This window comes from Rhinoderma darwinii, chromosome 11 (genome assembly GCF_050947455.1).
Source record: "Rhinoderma darwinii isolate aRhiDar2 chromosome 11, aRhiDar2.hap1, whole genome shotgun sequence".
NCBI classification, from domain to species: domain Eukaryota; kingdom Metazoa; phylum Chordata; class Amphibia; order Anura; family Rhinodermatidae; genus Rhinoderma; species Rhinoderma darwinii.
The window spans coordinates 90,245,643-90,264,533 of NC_134697.1; the positions used below are offsets into that span (position 1 = coordinate 90,245,643).

General features: G+C 47.1%; 2 protein-coding genes across 2 annotated transcripts; both read left to right on the forward strand.

Moving 5' to 3' along the window:
- The first annotated feature begins 467 nt into the window (after positions 1 to 467).
- On the forward strand, positions 468 to 1,034 carry LOC142663013 (histone H2A type 1-like). The gene has a single exon (XM_075841308.1). It carries the CDS (start codon positions 468 to 470, stop codon positions 1,032 to 1,034), a length of 567 nt encoding a protein of 188 aa, XP_075697423.1.
- Positions 1,035 to 11,145: 10,111 nt separating this feature from the next.
- On the forward strand, positions 11,146 to 11,457 carry LOC142663796 (histone H4). Its single transcript, XM_075842630.1, has one exon. The coding sequence runs from the start codon at positions 11,146 to 11,148 to the stop codon at positions 11,455 to 11,457; it is 312 nt and encodes a 103-aa protein (XP_075698745.1).
- Positions 11,458 to 18,891: the final 7,434 nt, after the last annotated feature.

Here is an 18,891-nt window from a genome sequence, read left to right on the forward strand (position 1 = left end):
CCGGGAATGTTCCCCCATATCCTGCAGCATGAAGGAGCCGCTGCACGGACTGAACGACTCTTCCAGACATGGGAGACCAGCGGGAATAAAGACATGCGCACGAATAAGCACAAGATGGAGGCGGCAGCTCTGTTGTAGACTTGGTGGGGGCTCTTAGAAGAGCCTTTGGGTCCTTCCTGCAGGGACGGGGCACATTACTTGGCGCCTAATGAGAAGAATCCGCCGCTGCTGCTTTATTCCTGCTCCATTCGAGTTCAGGCGGGAGATGTTCCTATTGGTAGAGACAGAGGAGGGGGCGTGGTGTTATCTGCGAGTCTATAGAAATATTCTACTTCCTCATTGGCTACAGTGTCTGGCGTTGAATATCAGTTTTAGATGCGGCCAATCAGAGAAGAAGCTCTCTGCTCCATCCGGGTATAAGAAGTGACGGTCGGAGCGCAGCCGTTAGATCTGATCAGATAATAGACATGTCTGGAAGAGGAAAGCAAGGAGGCAAAGTGCGGGCTAAAGCCAAGACCCGCTCATCCCGGGCAGGACTTCAGTTTCCTGTCGGTCGTGTGCACAGACTTCTCCGCAAGGGCAACTACGCTCAGAGGGTCGGCGCCGGCGCTCCGGTCTACCTGGCCGCTGTGCTGGAATATCTGACCGCTGAGATCCTGGAACTGGCCGGAAATGCCGCCCGGGACAACAAGAAGACCCGAATCATCCCCCGTCACCTGCAGCTGGCCGTGCGCAATGACGAGGAGCTCAACAAGCTGCTGGGTGGTGTGACCATCGCTCAGGGAGGCGTCCTGCCCAACATCCAGGCCGTTCTGCTGCCCAAGAAGACCGAGAGCAGCAAAAGCGCCAAGAGCAAGAGAGCGCCGCTTATCCCACATGAGACCACAAAGGCTCTTTTAAGAGCCGCCCACGTGATCCTTAGAACAGAGCTCACCGCTGATCTCCGATATGTAAACGTTCTGCGCCAGATAAGTGGCTCTGCTTGTACAGAGATCTACCCATATGAATTCATATACCGCGGGGATAAACATTGAAGAGGAAGCCGTAGGGTGGGTGGGTGTAGAACTGCGTTACTCATGACCTATACATTCACTACTGCCTCGTGCAGATGGTGGCGCTGTCCTCATTGGTGCACTAACTATACTGTACAGGACACATTAATAGTACAACTACTCCAGTGATTCATGTTCATGATCTACAACTCGCCCCCGACTACATAGTGTCTTAAATTATATCTTCCAGTCTCACTGGATTCTTCGAATGCGTCTCAGTAAATGTTACTCTGCAGCAACTTCATGCGTTAGTGGGATGAGGTGAGTCCTAAGTATAGACAACGCACAGTGTTAGTACGAAGTAGAAATAGGTGCATTCTGTTTCCTGTCATTGTATTGCCAGCAGCTCGATTATACCAGCAGTCTGGCAAAGTGACATACAAGACAATGCAAGTCCATACTTATGTGGAACTTGGTGCTACAAATTGCTAGTTTGTTTTGAAAATCTCGTAACATTTGTAGCAATGAGAGCAGCTTGGAAAACACGGGCCCTCCAACATTGGGTTTTGCTCTTGTAAAATGCCGTATCAGCTGCATCAGTTTTGTCCTTTTTCATTCATTGAATGCGTCTCACTAAATGTTGCTCTGCAAGAAGCTGCACGCGTTACTGTAATAAAGTGAGTCCTATATAGGGACAGCAGACAGATTCATTATTAGTACTAGAGGTTAACAGATTTATTGCCAGCAGCCTTATTAATCCCAGCCGTCCGGCAGAATGAGATACGGGCCGAGCCGATACTTGTGTCAAAGTTGGTCCCAGTAACAGATTTATTGTTTGTTGTAAGAATCTGGTAACATTAGTAGCAGTGACAGCAGCTAAGAAAACACTGGCCCTCTCTCCAAGGATTGCGGAAAGCACGTTGCCCAGCAGCAAGCTGGACGCCGAAGAAGCAACACCGCAAGTCCGCTGTTTGATCCACTGCTCGTGCGCTTATACAGCGCTATGAGCAACTGAGCGGATATTCAGCGGTGAGTTTCTGCCACTCCTGTACGTGCAGGCATCGGCACAAACGGCGTCCGACAGCGCCGCTACGAGGATGTGTTTTCCTGCCGGAGTACCTTACTGCTATACTTGCTGGCGAGTGATCCTCTTTCCCTTCAGATTAACATTCCCTGGTCTAAGACCCAATTCAGTCAGCTGCTTCTAGGACGCGATTAGGGGACACACTGCAGTCCACATATCCGGCTCCTCACTGGAAGACCGACGTGATACTGAAGCCCCTACCCCCGTGTATATAGAAGTAGAAGATCACTGCCTGTAATAAGAAGGAACAGGTACAAAATGCCTGTAATATTAAGGAACAGGGACATAATGCCTGTAAGATGAAGGAACAGGGTCATAATGCCTGTAAGATGAGGGAACAGGGACATAATGGCTGTAATATGAAGGAACAGGGACGTAATGCCGGTAATATGAAGGAACAGGGACGTAATGCCGATAATATGAAGGAACAGGGACGTAATGCCGGTAATATGAAGGAATAGGGACATAATGCCTGTAAGATGAGGGAACAGGGACATAATGCCGATAAGATGAGGGAACAGGGACATAATGCCGGTAATATGAAGGGACACAGATATAATGCCTGTAATATGAAGGAACAAGGACATAATGGCTGTAATATGAAGGAACAGGGACATAATGCCGGTAATATGAGGGAACAGGGACATTATGCCGTGTCCCTGTCTCCTGACCGTCTCTTGGCAATCGGCTGTCCCTGACTCATGTCCGTCTCTCTGCACTTGCCTGTTCCTGTCTCCTGACCAACTCTCTGCCCTCGGCTGTCCCTGGCTCCTGACCGTCTCTCTGCACTCGGCTGTCCCTGGCTCCTGACCGTTTCTCTGCACTCGGCTATCCCTGGCTCCTGACCGTCTCTCTGTTTCCGGCTGTCCCTGTCTGCTGACCGTCTCTCTGCACTTGGCTGTCCCTGGCTCCTGACGGTCTCTCTGCACTCGGCTGTCCCTGGCTCCTGATCGTCTCTCTATACTCGGCTTTCCCTGACTCCTGACAGTCTCTCTATACTCGGCTGTCCCTGACTCCTGACCATCTCTCTATACTTGGCTGTCCCTGGCTCCTGACCGTCTCTCTGCACTCGGCTGTCCCTGACTCCTGACCGTCTCTCTGCACTTGGCTGTCCCAGGCTCCTGACCGTCTCTCTGCACTCGGCTGTCCCTGGCTACTGACCGTCTCTCTGATTCCGGCTGTCCCTGTCCTGTACTATATGTGCTGGGACTTGGTTTCTTGTAATACAGGTGGAGCATACTCTAATGTCTTGTCTGTTACAGTACACTAGAATATGTTCCATCTGTAATACATCAATACGTATGTGCTGGGTTTTATTTATACAGGTGAAGTAGACTCTGGTGTCTATTCTGTGCGGGGTTATTGTATTACATGTGAATCAAACTATAGTTGCTTGTCTTTTCCGGATTATTATAATACAGGTGGAGCAGACTATAGCTTCTTGTCTGTGCCGGGTTATTGTATTACAGGTGAAGTAGACTAGAGTTGCTAGTCTGTTCCGTGTTATTGTAATACAGGTGGAGCAGACTATAGTTGCTAGTCTGTTCCGGGTTATGGTAATACAGGTGGAGCAGACTATAGCTTCTTGTCTGTGCCGGGTTATTGTATTACAGGTGAAGTAGACTAGAGTTGCTAGTCTGCTCCGTGTTTTTGTAATACAGGTGGAGCAGACTATAGTTGCTAGTCTGTTCTGGGTTATTGTAATACAAACTCTGTTGTTTCTTTTTTTGGTGCAAGGTTATTGTAGCCGCAAACTCTAGTGTGTTTAGTCGTTATTGTAATTGCCTGGTTAGTGGAGGAGCAGTCTCTGGTTTCTTCTACACGCTGTAATAGAATAGGGACATAATGCGGTAATAGGAGGGAACAGGGACATAATGCCGGTAATAAGTAGGAACAGGGACATAATGCCGGTAAGTTGAGGGAAAAGGGACATAAAGCCTGTAATATGAAGAAACAGGGACACAATGGCTGTAATATGAAGGAATAGGGACGTAATGCCGGTAATATGAAGGAACAGGGACATAATGCCTGTAATATGAATGAACAGGGATATAATGCTGCTAATATGAAGGAACAGGGACGTAACGCCAATAATATGAAGGAACAGGGACATAATGCCTCGAAGATGAAGGAACAGGGACATATTACCGGAATTATGTCCCTGTGCCCTCCTACACTGGACATAATGCCAGTAATATGAGGGGACAGGGACAAAATGCCGGTAAGATGAGGGAACAGGGACGTAATGCCGATAATATGAAGGAGGCGGGACGTAATGTCAGTAATATGAAGAAACAGGGACGTAATGCCGGTAATATGAAGGAACCAGGGACGCAATGCCAATATTATGAAGGAATAGAGATATAATGCCGGTAAGATGAAGGAACAGGGACATAATGCCGGTTCAGATGAGGGAACAGGGACATAATACCGGTAACATGAGGGAACAAGGACATAATGCCGGTAATATGAAGGAACAAGGACATAATGCCTCTAATATGAAGGAACAGGGACATAATGCCTGTAATATGAAGGAACAGGGACATAATGCCGGTAATATGTGGGAACAGGGACATAATGCCGGTAAGATGAGGGAACAGGGACGTAATGCCGATAATATGAAGGAACAGGGACATAATGCCGGTAAGATGAAAGAACAGGCACATAATTCCGGTTCAGATGAGGGAACAGGGACATAATGCCGGTAAGATGAAGTAACAGGGACATAATGCCTGTAATATGAAGGAACAAGGACATGTTGCCGGTAATATGAAGGAACAGGGACAAAATGCCTGCAATATGAAGGAACAGGGACATAATGTTGGTAATATGAAGGAACAGGGACATAATGCCGGTAATTTGAAGAAATAGGGACGTAATTCCGGTAATATGAAGGAGCAGGGACGTAATGCCGGTAATATGAGGGAACAGGGACATAATGTCTGTAATATGAAGGAACAGGGACATGTCCCTGTTTCCTCATCTTACAGGCATTATATCCCTGTTCCTTCATATTACCGGGTTTATGTCCCTGTTCCCTCATATTACAGACATTATATTACCGGCATTATGTCCCAGTACCCTCCTAGAGGGGATATAATGCCAGGAATATGAGGGAACAGGGACATTATGCCGGTAATATGAGGGAACAGGGACATAATGCCGTTATTATGAAGGAACAGGGACATCATGCCTGTAAGATGAGGGAACAGGGAGATGATGCCTGTAATATGAAGGAACAGGGACATAATGCCGGTAATATGATGGAACAGGGACATAATACCTGTAATATGAAGGAACAGGGAGGTAATGCCGATAATATGAAGGAACAGGGGTATAATGCCGGTAAGATGAGGGAACAGGGACATTATGTCCTTGTACTTTCATATTACTGGCATTATGTCCTTGTACTTTCATATTACCGGCATGATGTCGGTAAGATGAAGGAACAGGGACATAATGCCGGTAAGATGAGGGAACAGGGACATAATGCCGGTAAGATGAGGGAACAGGGACGCAATGCCGATAATATGAAGAAACCGGAACGTAATGCCGGTCGAAGTAACAGGGACGTAATGCCGATAATATGAAGGAACAGGGACATAATACCGATAATATGAAGGAACAGGGACATAATGCCGGTAAGATGAAAGAACAGGCACATCATTTCGGTTCAGATGAGGGAACAGGGACATAATGCCTGTAATATGAAGGAACAAGGACATAATACGGGTAATATGAAAGAACAATGACATAATGCCGGTAATATGAAGGAACAGGGACAAAATGCCTGTAATATGAAGGAACAGGGACATAATGTTGGTAATATGAGGGAACAGGGACTTAAAGCCGGTAATATGAAGGAACAGGGACATGTCCCTGTTTCCTCATCTTACAGGTATTATATCCCTGTTCCTTCATATTACCGGCTTTATGTCCCTGTTCCTTCATATTACAGGCATTTTGTCCCTGTTCCTTCATATTACCGGCATTATGTCCATTTTCCCTCCTACATATGGCATAATGCCTGTAATATGAGGGAAAAGGGACATAAAGCCTGTAATATGAAGGAATAGGGACGTAATGCCGGTAATATGAAGGAACAGGGACATAATGCCTGTAATATGAAGGAACAGGGATATAATGCTGCTATTATGTAGGAATAGGGACGTAACGCCAATAATATGAAGGAACAGGGACATAATGCTCGAAGATGAGGGAACAGGGACATATTACCGGCATTATGTCCCTGTGCCCTCCTACACTGGACATAATGCCAGTAATATGAGGGGACAGGGACATTATGCCGGTAATATGAGAGGACATTGACATAATGCTTGTAATATGAACAAAGAGGGACATGAAGCCTGTAATATGAAGGATCAGGGACGTAATGCCTGTTATATGAAGGAACAGGGAGGTAATGCCGGTAAGATGAGGGAACAGGGACATAATGGCGGTAATATGAAAGTACAAGGACATAATGTCGGTAAGATGAAGGAACAGGGACATAATGCCGGTAAGATGAGGGAACAGGGACAAAATGCCGGTAAGATGAGGGAACAGGGACGTAATGCCGATAATATAAAGGAGGCGGGACGTATTGTCGGTAATATGAAGAAACAGGGACGTAATGCCGGTAATATGAAGGAATAGAGATATAATGCCGGTAAGATGAAGGAACAGACACATAATGCCGGTTCAGATGAGGGAACAGGGACATAATGCCGGTAATATCAAGAAACAGGGACATAATGCCTGTCTCGAAGGAACAGGGATATAATGCTGCTAATATGAAGGACCAGGGACGTAACCAGTAATATGAAGTAACAGGGACATAATGCCTCGAAGAAGAGGGAACAGGGACATATTACCGGCATTATGTCCCTGTGCCCTCCTACACTGGACATAATGCCAGTAATATGAGGGGACAGGGACATAATGCCGGTAAGATGAGGGAGCAGGGACAAAATGCCGGTAAGATGAGGGAACAGGGACGTAATGCCGATAATATGAAGGAGGCGGGACGTAATGTCGGTAATATGAAGAAACAGGGACGTAATGCCGGTAATATGAAGGAATAGAGATATAATTCCGGTAAGATGAAGGAACAGGCACATAATGCCGGTTCAGATGAGGGAACAGGGACATAATGCCTGTAATATGAAGGAACAGGGACATAATACCGGTAACATGAAAGAACAAGGACATAATGCCGGTAATATGAAGGAACAGGGAAAAAATGCCTGTAATATGAAGGAACAGGGACATAATGCCGGTAATATGAAGGAACAGGGACATAATGCCGGTAATATGAAGGAACAGGGACATAATGCCGGTAATATGAAGGAACAGGGAAATAATGCCGGTAATTAGAAGGAACAGGGAGATAATGGCAGTAAGATGAGGGAACAGGGACATAATGTCTGTAAAATGAGGAAGCAGGGACATAAAGCTGGTAATATGAAGGAACAGGGACATAATGCCTGTAAGATGAGGAAACAGGGACATATTACCGGCATTATGTCCCTGTACCCTCCTACAGGGGACATAATGCCAGTAATGAGGGAACAGGGACATTATGCCGGTACTATGAGTGAACAGGGACATAATGCCGGTATTATGAAGGTACAGGGACATAATGCCGGTATTATGAAGGAACAGGGACATCATGCCTGTAAGATGAGGGAACAGGGACATAATGCCTGTAATATGAGGGAACAGGGGCATAAAGCCGGTAATTTGAAGGAACAGGGACAAAATGCCTGTAATATGAGGGAACAGGGGCATAATGCCTGGTAGATGAGGGAACAGGGACATAAAGACGGTAATATGAAGGAACAGGGACATAAAGCCTGTAATATGAGGGAACAGGGGCATAATGCCTGGTAGATGAGGGAACAGGGACATAAAGACGGTAATATGAAGGAACAGGGACATAAAGCCTGTAATGTGAAGGATCAGGGACATAATGCCTGTAATATGAGGGAACAGGGGCATAATGCCTGGTAGATGAGGGAACAGGGACATAAAGACGGTAATATGAAGGAACAGGGACATAAAGCCTGTAATGTGAAGGAACAGGGACATAAAGCCTGTAATATGAAGGAACAGGGACATAATGCCTGTAATATGAGGGAACAGGGGCATAATGCCTGGTAGATGAGGGAACAGGGACATAAAGCCGGTAATATGAAGGAACAGGGACATAATGCCTCGAAGATGAGGGAACAGGGACATATTACCGGCATTGTGTCCCTGTACCCTCCTGCAGGAGACATAATGGCCGTAATATGAGGGGACAGGGACAATACTACGGTGTCTTGTCTTTTGCCGGCTTAATGTAGTACGAGAGGAACAAACAGTGTCTGTTCCCTCCTCTGTGCTAGGTTATAGTTATACAGGTGGAGAAGTCTCTAGTGTCCTGTCTATGTCCGGGTAATGTACTGCTGGAGGAGCAGGTTTTGGGGTCTGGCCTGTGTCAGGTTAGTTTAGTAAAGGAGGAGCAGACTTGTGTCTTTATGTGCTGGGAAGTTGTAATACAGGTGGAGCAGACGCTGGTGTCTTGCCTGTGACGAGTTATTGTAACATAGGTAGAGCAAACTCTGGTGTTTCCTCTGTGCTGGGTTATTGTAACACAGGTGGAGCAGTTTCTGGTGTCTCCTCTGTGCCAAGTTAGGGTATGTTCACACGGCCTATTTACGGACGTAAATCGGGCGTTTTTGCCCCGAAAATACGCCCGAAAATAGCGCCTCAATAGCGCTGACAAACATCTGCCCATTGAAAGCAATGGGCAGACGTTTGTCTGTTCACACGAGGCGTATATTTACGCGCCGCTGTCAAATGACGGCGCGTAAATAGACGCCCGCGTAGAAGAAGTGACCTGTCACTTCTTTGGCCGTAATTGGAGCCGCTAATCATTGACTCCAATGAATAGCAGCGCTAATTACGGCCGTAATGGACGCGGCATTCAAGCGCCTGCACATGCCGGTACAGCTGAAATTACGGGGATGTTTTCAGGCTGAAACATCACCGTAATTTCAGCCGTTACGGACGCCCTCGTGTGAACATACCCTAACATTTACTGAGACGCATTCGAAGAATCCAGTGAGACTGGAAGATATAATTTAAGATACTATGTAGTCGGGGGCGGGTTGTAGATCGTACAATCCCGGTAATATGAAGGAACAGGGACATAATGCCTGTAATATGAAGGAACAGGGACATAATGCTGGTAAGATGATTGAACAGGGACACAATGCCTGTAATATGAAGGAACAGGGACAAAATGGCTGTAATATGAAGAAACAGGGACATATTACTGGTAATATGAAGGAACAGGGACATAATGCCGGTAATATGAAGGAATAGGAACGCAATTCTGGTATTATGAAGAAACAGGGACGTAATGCCGATAATATGAAGGAGCAGGGACGTAATGCCGGTAATATGAAGGAACAGGGACATAATACCTGTAATATGAAGGAACAGGGACATAATGCGTGTAATATGAAGGAACAGGGACATAATGCCGGTAATATGAAGGAACAGGGACGTAATGCCGATAATATTAAGAAACAGGGACGTAATGCCGGTAATATGGAGGAACAGTGACGTAATGCCGGTAAGATGAAGGAACAGGGACATAATGCCGGTAAGATGAGGGAACAGGGACAAAATGTCGGTAAGATGAGGGAACAGGGACATAATGCCAAAAAAATGAAGGAACAGGGACATAATGCCGGTAATATGAAGGAACAGGGACATAATGGCAGTAATATGAAGGAATAGGGACGCAATTTCGGTAATATGAAGTAACAGTGACGTAATGCTGGTAATCTGAAGGAACAGGTACATAATGCCGGTAATATGAAGGAATAGGGACCTAATGCCGGTAATATGAAGGAACAGGGACGTAATGCCAGTAATATGAAGGAACAGGGACGTAATGCCGGTAATATGAAGGAATAGGGACGTAATGCCGATAAGATGAAGGAACAGGGACATAATGCCGGTAAGATGAGGGAACAGGGACATAATGCCAAAAATATGAAGGAACATGGATGTAATGCCGGTAAGATATGCTAACAGGGACATAATGCCATTAATATGCAGGAACAGGGACGTAATGCCGGTAATATGAAGGAACAGGGACGTAATGCCGGTAAGATGAGGGAACAGGGGCATAATGCCGGTAAGATGAGGGAACAGGGACATAATGCCTGTAATATGAAGGAACAGGGACAAAATGCCTGTAATATGAAGAAACAGGGACATAATGCTGGTAATATGAAGGAACAGGGACATAATGCCGGTAATATGAAGGAATAGGGACGCAATTCTGGTATTATGAAGAAACAGGGACGTAATGGCGATAATATGAAGGAGCAGGGACGTAATGCCGGTAATATGAAGGAACAAGGACGTAATGCCGATAATATTAAGAAACAGGGACGTAATGCCGGTAATATGAAGGAACAGGGACGTAATTCCGGTAATATGGAGGAACAGTGATGTAATGCCGGTAAGATGAAGGAACAGGGACATAATGCCGGTAAGATGAGGGAACAGGGACAAAATGTCGGTAAGATGAGGGAACAGGGACATAATGCCAAAAAAATGAAGGAACAGGGACATAATGCCGGTAATATGAAGGAACAGGGACATAATGCCGGTAATATGAAGGAACAGGGACGTAATGCCGGTAAGATGACGGAACAGGCACATAATGCCGGTTCAGATGAGGGAATAGGGACATAATGCCGGTTCAGATGAGGGAACAGGGACGTAATGCCGGTAAGATGAGGGAACAGGGACATAATGCCGGTAATATGAAAGTACAAGTAGAAGCGGGAAAAGAGCGGCCGATATTGTAAAATGAGCTTGCAATTCAAAATCTGAGTTAAGCCAATCAACGGGAGGGGGAGGGATTGATAATGTAAATTAGCTGAGAGAAACGCCCCGGAAGTGACATGCATTACAGTTCTCTCTCTGGTCCACCCAAGTTCTATATAAAGACGCGCCCCGCGGTTGTCGCTGCAATATTTCTCTTTAGCTCCAGCTTACAGGATGTCTGGTCGTGGTAAAGGAGGAAAAGGACTCGGAAAGGGCGGTGCTAAGCGGCACAGGAAGGTGCTCCGTGATAACATCCAGGGCATCACCAAGCCTGCAATCCGCCGTCTAGCTCGCAGGGGAGGCGTCAAACGCATCTCCGGTCTCATCTATGAAGAGACTCGCGGCGTCCTGAAGGTTTTCCTGGAGAACGTCATCCGTGACGCCGTCACCTACACCGAGCACGCCAAGAGGAAGACTGTCACCGCTATGGACGTGGTGTACGCGCTCAAACGCCAGGGCCGCACTCTCTACGGCTTCGGAGGTTAATTCCGCTCCTGTTCTGCTCCATCTTACACAACACAAAGGCTCTTCTCAGAGCCGCCACATCATCTATAGATCAGCTATGATGTCTGCTGGTGACCGCTCGTGTATCATCTGAGCAGTGACCTTCTACTTCTATATACACGGGGGTAGGGGCTTCAGTATCACGTCCGTCTTCCAGTGAGGTGCCGGATATGTGGACTGCAGTGTGTCCCCTAATCGCGTCCTAGAAGCAGCTGACTGAATTGGGTCTTAGACCAGGGAATGTTAATCTGAAGGGAAAGAGTGCCTTAGTGCTATACTTGCTGCCGAGTGATCCTCCGGCAGGAAAACACATCCTCGTAGCGGCGCTGCCGGACGCCGTTTGTGCCGATGCCTGCACGTACAGGAGTGGCAGAAACTCACCGCTGAATATCCGCTCAGTTGCTCATAGCGCTGTATAAGCGCCCGAGCAGTGGATCAAACAGCGGACTTGCGGTGTTGCTTCTTCGGCGTCCAGCTTGCTGCTGGGCAACGTGCTTTCCGCAATCCTTGGAGAGAGGGCCAGTGTTTTCTTAGCTGCTGTCACTGCTACTAATGTTACGAGATTCTCACAACAAACAATAAATCTGTTACTGGGACCAACTTTGACACAAGTATCGGCTCGGCCCGTATCTCATTCTGCCGGACGGCTGGGATTAATAAGGCTGCTGGCAATAAATCTGTTAACCTCTAGTACTAATAATGAATCTGTCTGCTGTCCCTATTAGAGATGAGCGAACCGGGACAACCAAACCCGGTTTCGGTCCGAACTTCCGGAAAAGTTTGGTTCGCAGCGAATCCGAACTTCACCGGGTTCGGCCGAACCCGTTTTGACCGAACCCGGCTACATTTTGGCGCCTGCCACATGTTACATCTAAAATGGAGGATTTCACAAGATCACCTGACATCAGGCTACCCCATAATGCCTTGCAAACGGCTCTCCCAGCCAATCGGGAGGCAGCATAGGGGCGGGCTCAAGCCTGCAATAAAAGTCTATGCACGGAGCTCAGCGGCCATTTTACAGACAGGAGCTGTAGGGAGAGCATCTCTGTGCAGTAAGGGAAAGCTTTAGGAATCTAAAAGGCAGGAATCCAGAAATCGAAGGGGCTCATCCACTACTCACTACTCAGCCAGTGTGTGAATACGCTTTTATAAGGGGCTCATCCCCGTTGCATCCAACTTGCAATACAGGCAGCCTTTGTAGTAGACGTAGTAGTACTACAAGGCCCAGCATTCCCTGAGTGCACTGCGGCGTGGCTGATAGAAATTCTCATTCATTGCCAGTGTCAGTGTGTGAATACGCTTTTAGAAGGGGCTCTGAAATGTCTGGGAAAAAAAAGTTTGTGAAAGGACGGGGTAGAGGAAAAAACACCCATGCCGTCTCCTCTTCCAGTCCAAATGTTGGATCTGTTGGTGCCACACCCAGTACCAGCATTTGTGGCACAAGACATGTGCCCAGTTCCACTAGTAGCAGCTGCCATGTGCCTGCTGGTAGTAGTATCAGCAAGCCAGACTTGTCCATCTCCTCCGGTGGGCGGGTTACTTTAGACAATACGGCCATTGTGGACTGGTTGGCTGGCTCGCGGTCATCTCAGCAGGAAGACTCTGACGATCTGGCTTCAAGCCAGGTTTCGTTGGATTCCAGATCCTCTACAGTTCCTTGGCACGGTGACAGTAGTAATATAGGTATTTCTAGCGTTTCCATTCCATCATCTATGTCTTCGCTCCCCCTTCCTAGCGGGAAGCCATCTTTCCTGAGAGTCCTAAGAGACATCTCCTCAGGTGCGAAGGAAGATACTGAACAACATAGTGATGATGATTTGTTTTCCGCGAGTCAGCCAACGGAGTGTGTTGCGGCGGTGGTGGAGGTGGAATCGGTGTCCGAGACGCAAAGCTGCGGTAGTGGGGGTGTTGGTGGTGGTAGCCGTGGTGGCAGGCGCAGTAATGAGGGGGGGCATGGAGCCCGCCATGATGTCACATCACATTCACAACACAGTGACAGAAGTGGCGGGGATGATGAGGAAGGCTATGATGATGATGTTGTTTTAGACAGGACATGGGAACCAGGTGACGAGGTGATGACGGCGTCAGAGGAGAAGGGTAGTAGTGGCGGCACTGGACGTGATAAACAGCCAAGCCGAGGTAGGGGCAGAAGTCAATCTGCAAAACGTTGCAGCGGTAGGGTCAGCTCAGGAGCCGGTGACGGCGACACAGATGCTGGTGTAGGCTCCCGAAAAAAAGCCTGCCAGACAAGGGGCAAGCTCGGGTGGTGGTGGTGGACGTGGTACTACCTCTTTAAGGTACTCTGCCGTGTGGCAATTTTTCTGTACCTTCCCGGAGGACTAAAACATGGCACAGTGCCGTATCTGCAAGCAGAAAGTAAGGCGTGGGCAGGGCAGCAATGTAGGAACTACCGCTCTACGTAAACACATGGAGCGGCATCACAAGGCCATGTGGGACAATCGACATGCCCCACCATCATCATGTACATCTAATGAAGACCCCTCTGCCGCTGCTGCTGCTGCTCCGAGTCCCTGTCATCTAAGTAGTAGCCAGGCCTTATCCACCATGTCGTTGTCATCATCATCATCATCACTGTCATCTAGTGCTCCTCCTACGTCCCGTCAGTTATCCATTACGGAATCGTTGTCCAATAAGCAACAATATATACCCAGTCATCCACTTGTCGTGCGGCTTAATTCACACCTGGCTAAGTTGTTGGTGGTGCAGTCGCTGCCGTACCACCTGGTCGACTCCGCCGGCTTCAAGCAATTGATGGCGTGCGCTCAGCCTAGGTGGCGAATACCTAGCCGACATTACTTCTCCAAAACAGCTGTCCCTGCCTTGCACAAGCATGTGGAGGAAAAGGTGTGCCAGTCCTTGCAATTATCCGTGTGCAGCAGGGTACATGCCACCGTCGACACGTGGAGCAGCAACTATGGGCAGGGACAGTACATGTCTTTCACGGCCCACTGGGTCAATATTTTGCAGTCCGATGCACCACCGCAGCAATGCCAGGCATTACCACCTCCACGCTTGTATCTTTCTGGTTCAACTCCGGACACCAGGCGCCTGCCATCCTCCTCCTCCTACTCCTCCTCCTCCTCCTTGCCCTCCTCAATGGAGGTCTTCCCGTCCCCGACAGGACACAGCGTATCTTCCACTCCTCCTCCCTCCTCTTTTCATAGGTGCAAGGTGAAGCGTCACAATGCTGTCTTACACCTGCTGAGCCTGGGCGAGAAAAGCCACACAGGGCAGGAGCTGCTGCTGTGCATCAAGGAGGAAATCGCACGCTGGCTGTCTCCTCTGAAACTCACACTGGGCAATGTTGTCTCTGATAACGGCAAGAACGTTGTGGCTGCACTGCGTCTAGGTCACCTGACACACGCTCCTTGCATGGCACATGTGATCAATCTGGTCATAACACGCTTCTTAAAGTCATATGTTGGTTTGAAGGGTGTGCTTGTAACCCAGCAAAAGGATTGTATGGCATTGAGAAATGGGAGGTGGTGGCCGGCCACTAGAGGGCGCTGTGAGGTTAGTACATCGACAGTGTTTAGTGTGTGGAGTGATATACAAGAGAGGTCTAGTGAGGAAGTGTCTAGAGAGAGGTCTGAGAAGCGCTGGACAGGAAGAGACAGAGACTGGACTGAGAGAGCTGTAGCAAGTAAGGAAGACATTGTGACTCAGATAACTGTAAAAGATAAAGAGCATTCTGGCCAGCAGCAGAGCATAAGTAATGTGAAGTATCAGACGCGCATTTACTGGAGTTCCAAGTTAAGGAGATCCGGCTGAGTTAAGAGGAGAGTGTTTAGAGCAAGAAGCTGAAGACGCCATTTTGAGCATAAGGTAACATAGAGCCATTAAGTGCCGGATCATCAGAGAGTGCATTGTATTACATTGCCGGACCTCAAAGATCACATTACACTAAACCTGGAAGCTAAGAGACTTTATTATCCTAAGGCACCGGATAAAGAGAACATATTTTAATCATTACGGATTATAAGAGACTGTGTTATATTGAAGTGCCGGATAAAAGCAGAGACTGTATTGTTTACCGAGCACCAGTTATATTTTGCCTAGAGCTCAAGTTTTTGACTGTTGTCATATTTTCTGCATGTTCAGTAAAGACAAAACGAATATAATCCCGGTGTCAGTAATTATTGTCCTTAAAGTCATATTACAACTTGGCGTAGTCGGCAGGATGGATGCAGATACAATGGACGAGACAACATTATCATCCAGTGTGACCCATCCAATGATACCGGTGGGAGCCCTCTTAAATCATTTGCCAAAGTTTAATGGATCTGATCTATTGTTGGAAGATTGGAGTGAACGGCTGGAAGGAGCGGCACGGCTCTGTAATGTCGCTCCACATTTAAAAGTAGAATTGGCGCTAAGTACCTTAGAAGGAGAAGCTAGGAAAACCGTTTTGTTACAGCCAGCACGACACCGACAAACCTTCGAACAAATTCGGCAGCTATTAGATGATGTGTATGGGGATACGTCCTCTGAGGGCATGATAAGGAAGCGATTCTTTGCCCGCCAGCAGAAAGAAGAAGAGACACTGGCGCAGTTTGCAAATGGATTACAGGAAATAATGGCAATGTTGCAACGTAAAGAAGAACAATCAGCCGGGTCCTTTACCAATGTACACGTAGTATTGCGGGATCAGTTTGTAATAGGTCTCAAGAATCCACCGTTAAGGAGAACTCTGAAGGAAAAGTTAAAGAAAGAACCAGATATGACGATTCATCAATTATTGACGGAAGCTATCGCATTGGAAAAAGAGGAATCGGCCAGCACTGATACGGTGGTCAGGCAAGCAGAAATTGTAACCAAGAAGAACCCCGACATGGAGGCAAGGATGGAGTCATTGGAAGGTGCCATGAGAGAGTTGAAAGCCGCTATTACTAATAAGCCTGACCCTGGAACTCCAGTTCGATACTCACAAGAGAGACAGTCGTTTGCAGATAGGAGGAAGCAAGGTAGGAATGCTCCAGACCCTACCATCTGCTATAATTGTGGCCGAGCAGGACACATTGCTAGAAATTGCATGCGTTCTCACTATCAGAGCAATCGCAGGAATTTAAACTAGAACGACCTGTAGTTGAGGGGCAAACTACAGGGGAGTCCACGGATACATGCCCTGCGTTAGATGCTACAGATATAGTGGGGGAATGTCCCGTCGTCGTAGCAAAATTCAATGGCGTTGAGTTGTCATGTTTAATCGATACTGGATCTCAAGTGACCACTATGGATAAAGTTGTGTTTGAAACTTATTTCCCTTCCTTGTTATGTGAGAAGAGTGACACTTGGATAAGACTCAAGGCAGCTAATAGTTTACCTATCCCTATCCTGGGAGTTATACAAATGGACATTTCAATATGGAATCGTGATTTGAACAAAAAGGGGGTTATCATAGTAGAAAAAGCTATGGACTCTGAAATTCCCGTGATTCTAGGAATGAATATATTGCGGGACTTAGATGGAGTAATGTCACAAGAGCTGGGCCCAAAATACTGGAAACAAATACCCACTCAACGACCTTCTCAAATGGCTTTACAGCGCACTTTAAAACATTGTCGCATTAATGGAGAACTGTTAAATTGGCCTGGAAGGGTAGGACTGGTTAAGATACCAGCCTCTCGAAGTATACAAGTACCAGCAGGCCATGAAATGTTGTTACCCTTGCCAGTGGGTACTAATAAAGTGTTAAAGGGCACCACTGTGTTAATTGAATCAGCTCTGCAGAAAGAAGGAGTAGCCGTGGCCCGGTCGATATGCAAGGTACAGGCTGGACAAGTATTATTACGAGTGGTTAATATCACGAAACAAAATGTAACCTTATTTCCCCGGGAACTAGTAGCTGAAGTGTTTCCGGTGAGGGAGGAACAAGTGGAAAGCCGTTCAGATTGGCAAGTGAGTTATCCTTGTGAAAGTGTAGCTGTGGTTACAGTGTGTCGAGCCACCACTCAAGCTAATGACACCATTGGGAGGCGATTACTGGAGCAAATACCTTTAGAAGGAACGGATTTGACTACCAGACAAATAGATGAAGTGGCGGGAGTGTTAGGAGAGCACTCCAAGGCTTTTTCCAAGAATGAAGCAGACTTTGGGTTGACAACAACTTTAGAACATGAAATACATACGGGAAATGCTCACCCGGTACGAGAACGATACCGTACCATTCCGCCCGCTTTTTATCAAGAAGCCAAAGTGTTGCTAAAACGCATGCTAGACAGTCATGTTATCCGACCCAGTAAAAGTCCATGGGCTTCTCCCATAGTATTAGTAAAGAAGAAAGATGGAAGCTTGCGGTTCTGTGTAGATTACCGGCGATTGAATGCCTGCACCGTCAGAGATGCATACCCTTTACCACGAATAGAAGACTCTTTGCTGGCTTTGGGTAAGGCCAAATACTTCTCTACCCTGGATTTGGCCAGTGGGTACTGGCAAGTACCAGTTGCAGAAGAAGATCGAGAAAAGACTGCATTCATCACCCCTATGGGGTTATACGAATTTTTGAGACTGCCGTTCGGTCTAACCAATGCACCAGCTACATTTCAGCGCTTGATGGAAGCTTGTTTGGGAGATTTAAACTTTGAATGTTTGCTCATCTACCTAGATGACATCATTATCTTCTCAGCCACTTTCACAGAACATTTGGAAAGATTGAAAGTGGTACTTACGCGTATCGAAGAACATGGTCTAAAACTAAAACCGGGCAAATGTCACTTGTTTAAAGAAAGAATTGAGTACCTGGGACACGTGGTTACTAGAGACGGTGTACAACCAATGGATGCCAAAGTACGAGCCGTGCAACAATGGCCGGTACCAAAGACAGTAACAGAGCTTAGAAGTTTCCTAGGACTGATTGGATATTACAGACGGTTCATACAGAATTTTGCTAAGGTGGCTGCTCCCCTATATGTGTTACTGAATGGAACCAAACCGGGAGTCGATCATAAGAGAAGTATCACTTGGGGAATAGAGGCTGAACAAGCCTTCCAAGAGTTAAAAAGACGACTAACTGGTGCTCCTGTCTTGGCGTATGCAGATTACTCTCTACCATTTGTTTTGTGTACCGATGGAAGTTTAAAAGGATTAGGAGCTGTTCTTTCTCAAGTGCAGAATGGACGGGAACGTGTCATTGCTTATGCCAGTCGGACGCTGAGAGATGGGGAAAATAATCCGGACAACTATAGCTCATTCCGGTTGGAACTTTTGGCAGTCGTATGGGCGGTTACCGAGCGATTTGCAGATATCTTGCTGGGCGCAGAGTGTGTGTTATGGACTGACAATAATCCATTGGTTCATTTAGACTCGGCCAAATTGGGTGCTATGGAGCAACGTTGGCGAGCACGACTTAGCAAATTTAAATTTACTGTGAAGTACCGCCCAGGACGAGCTAATGGG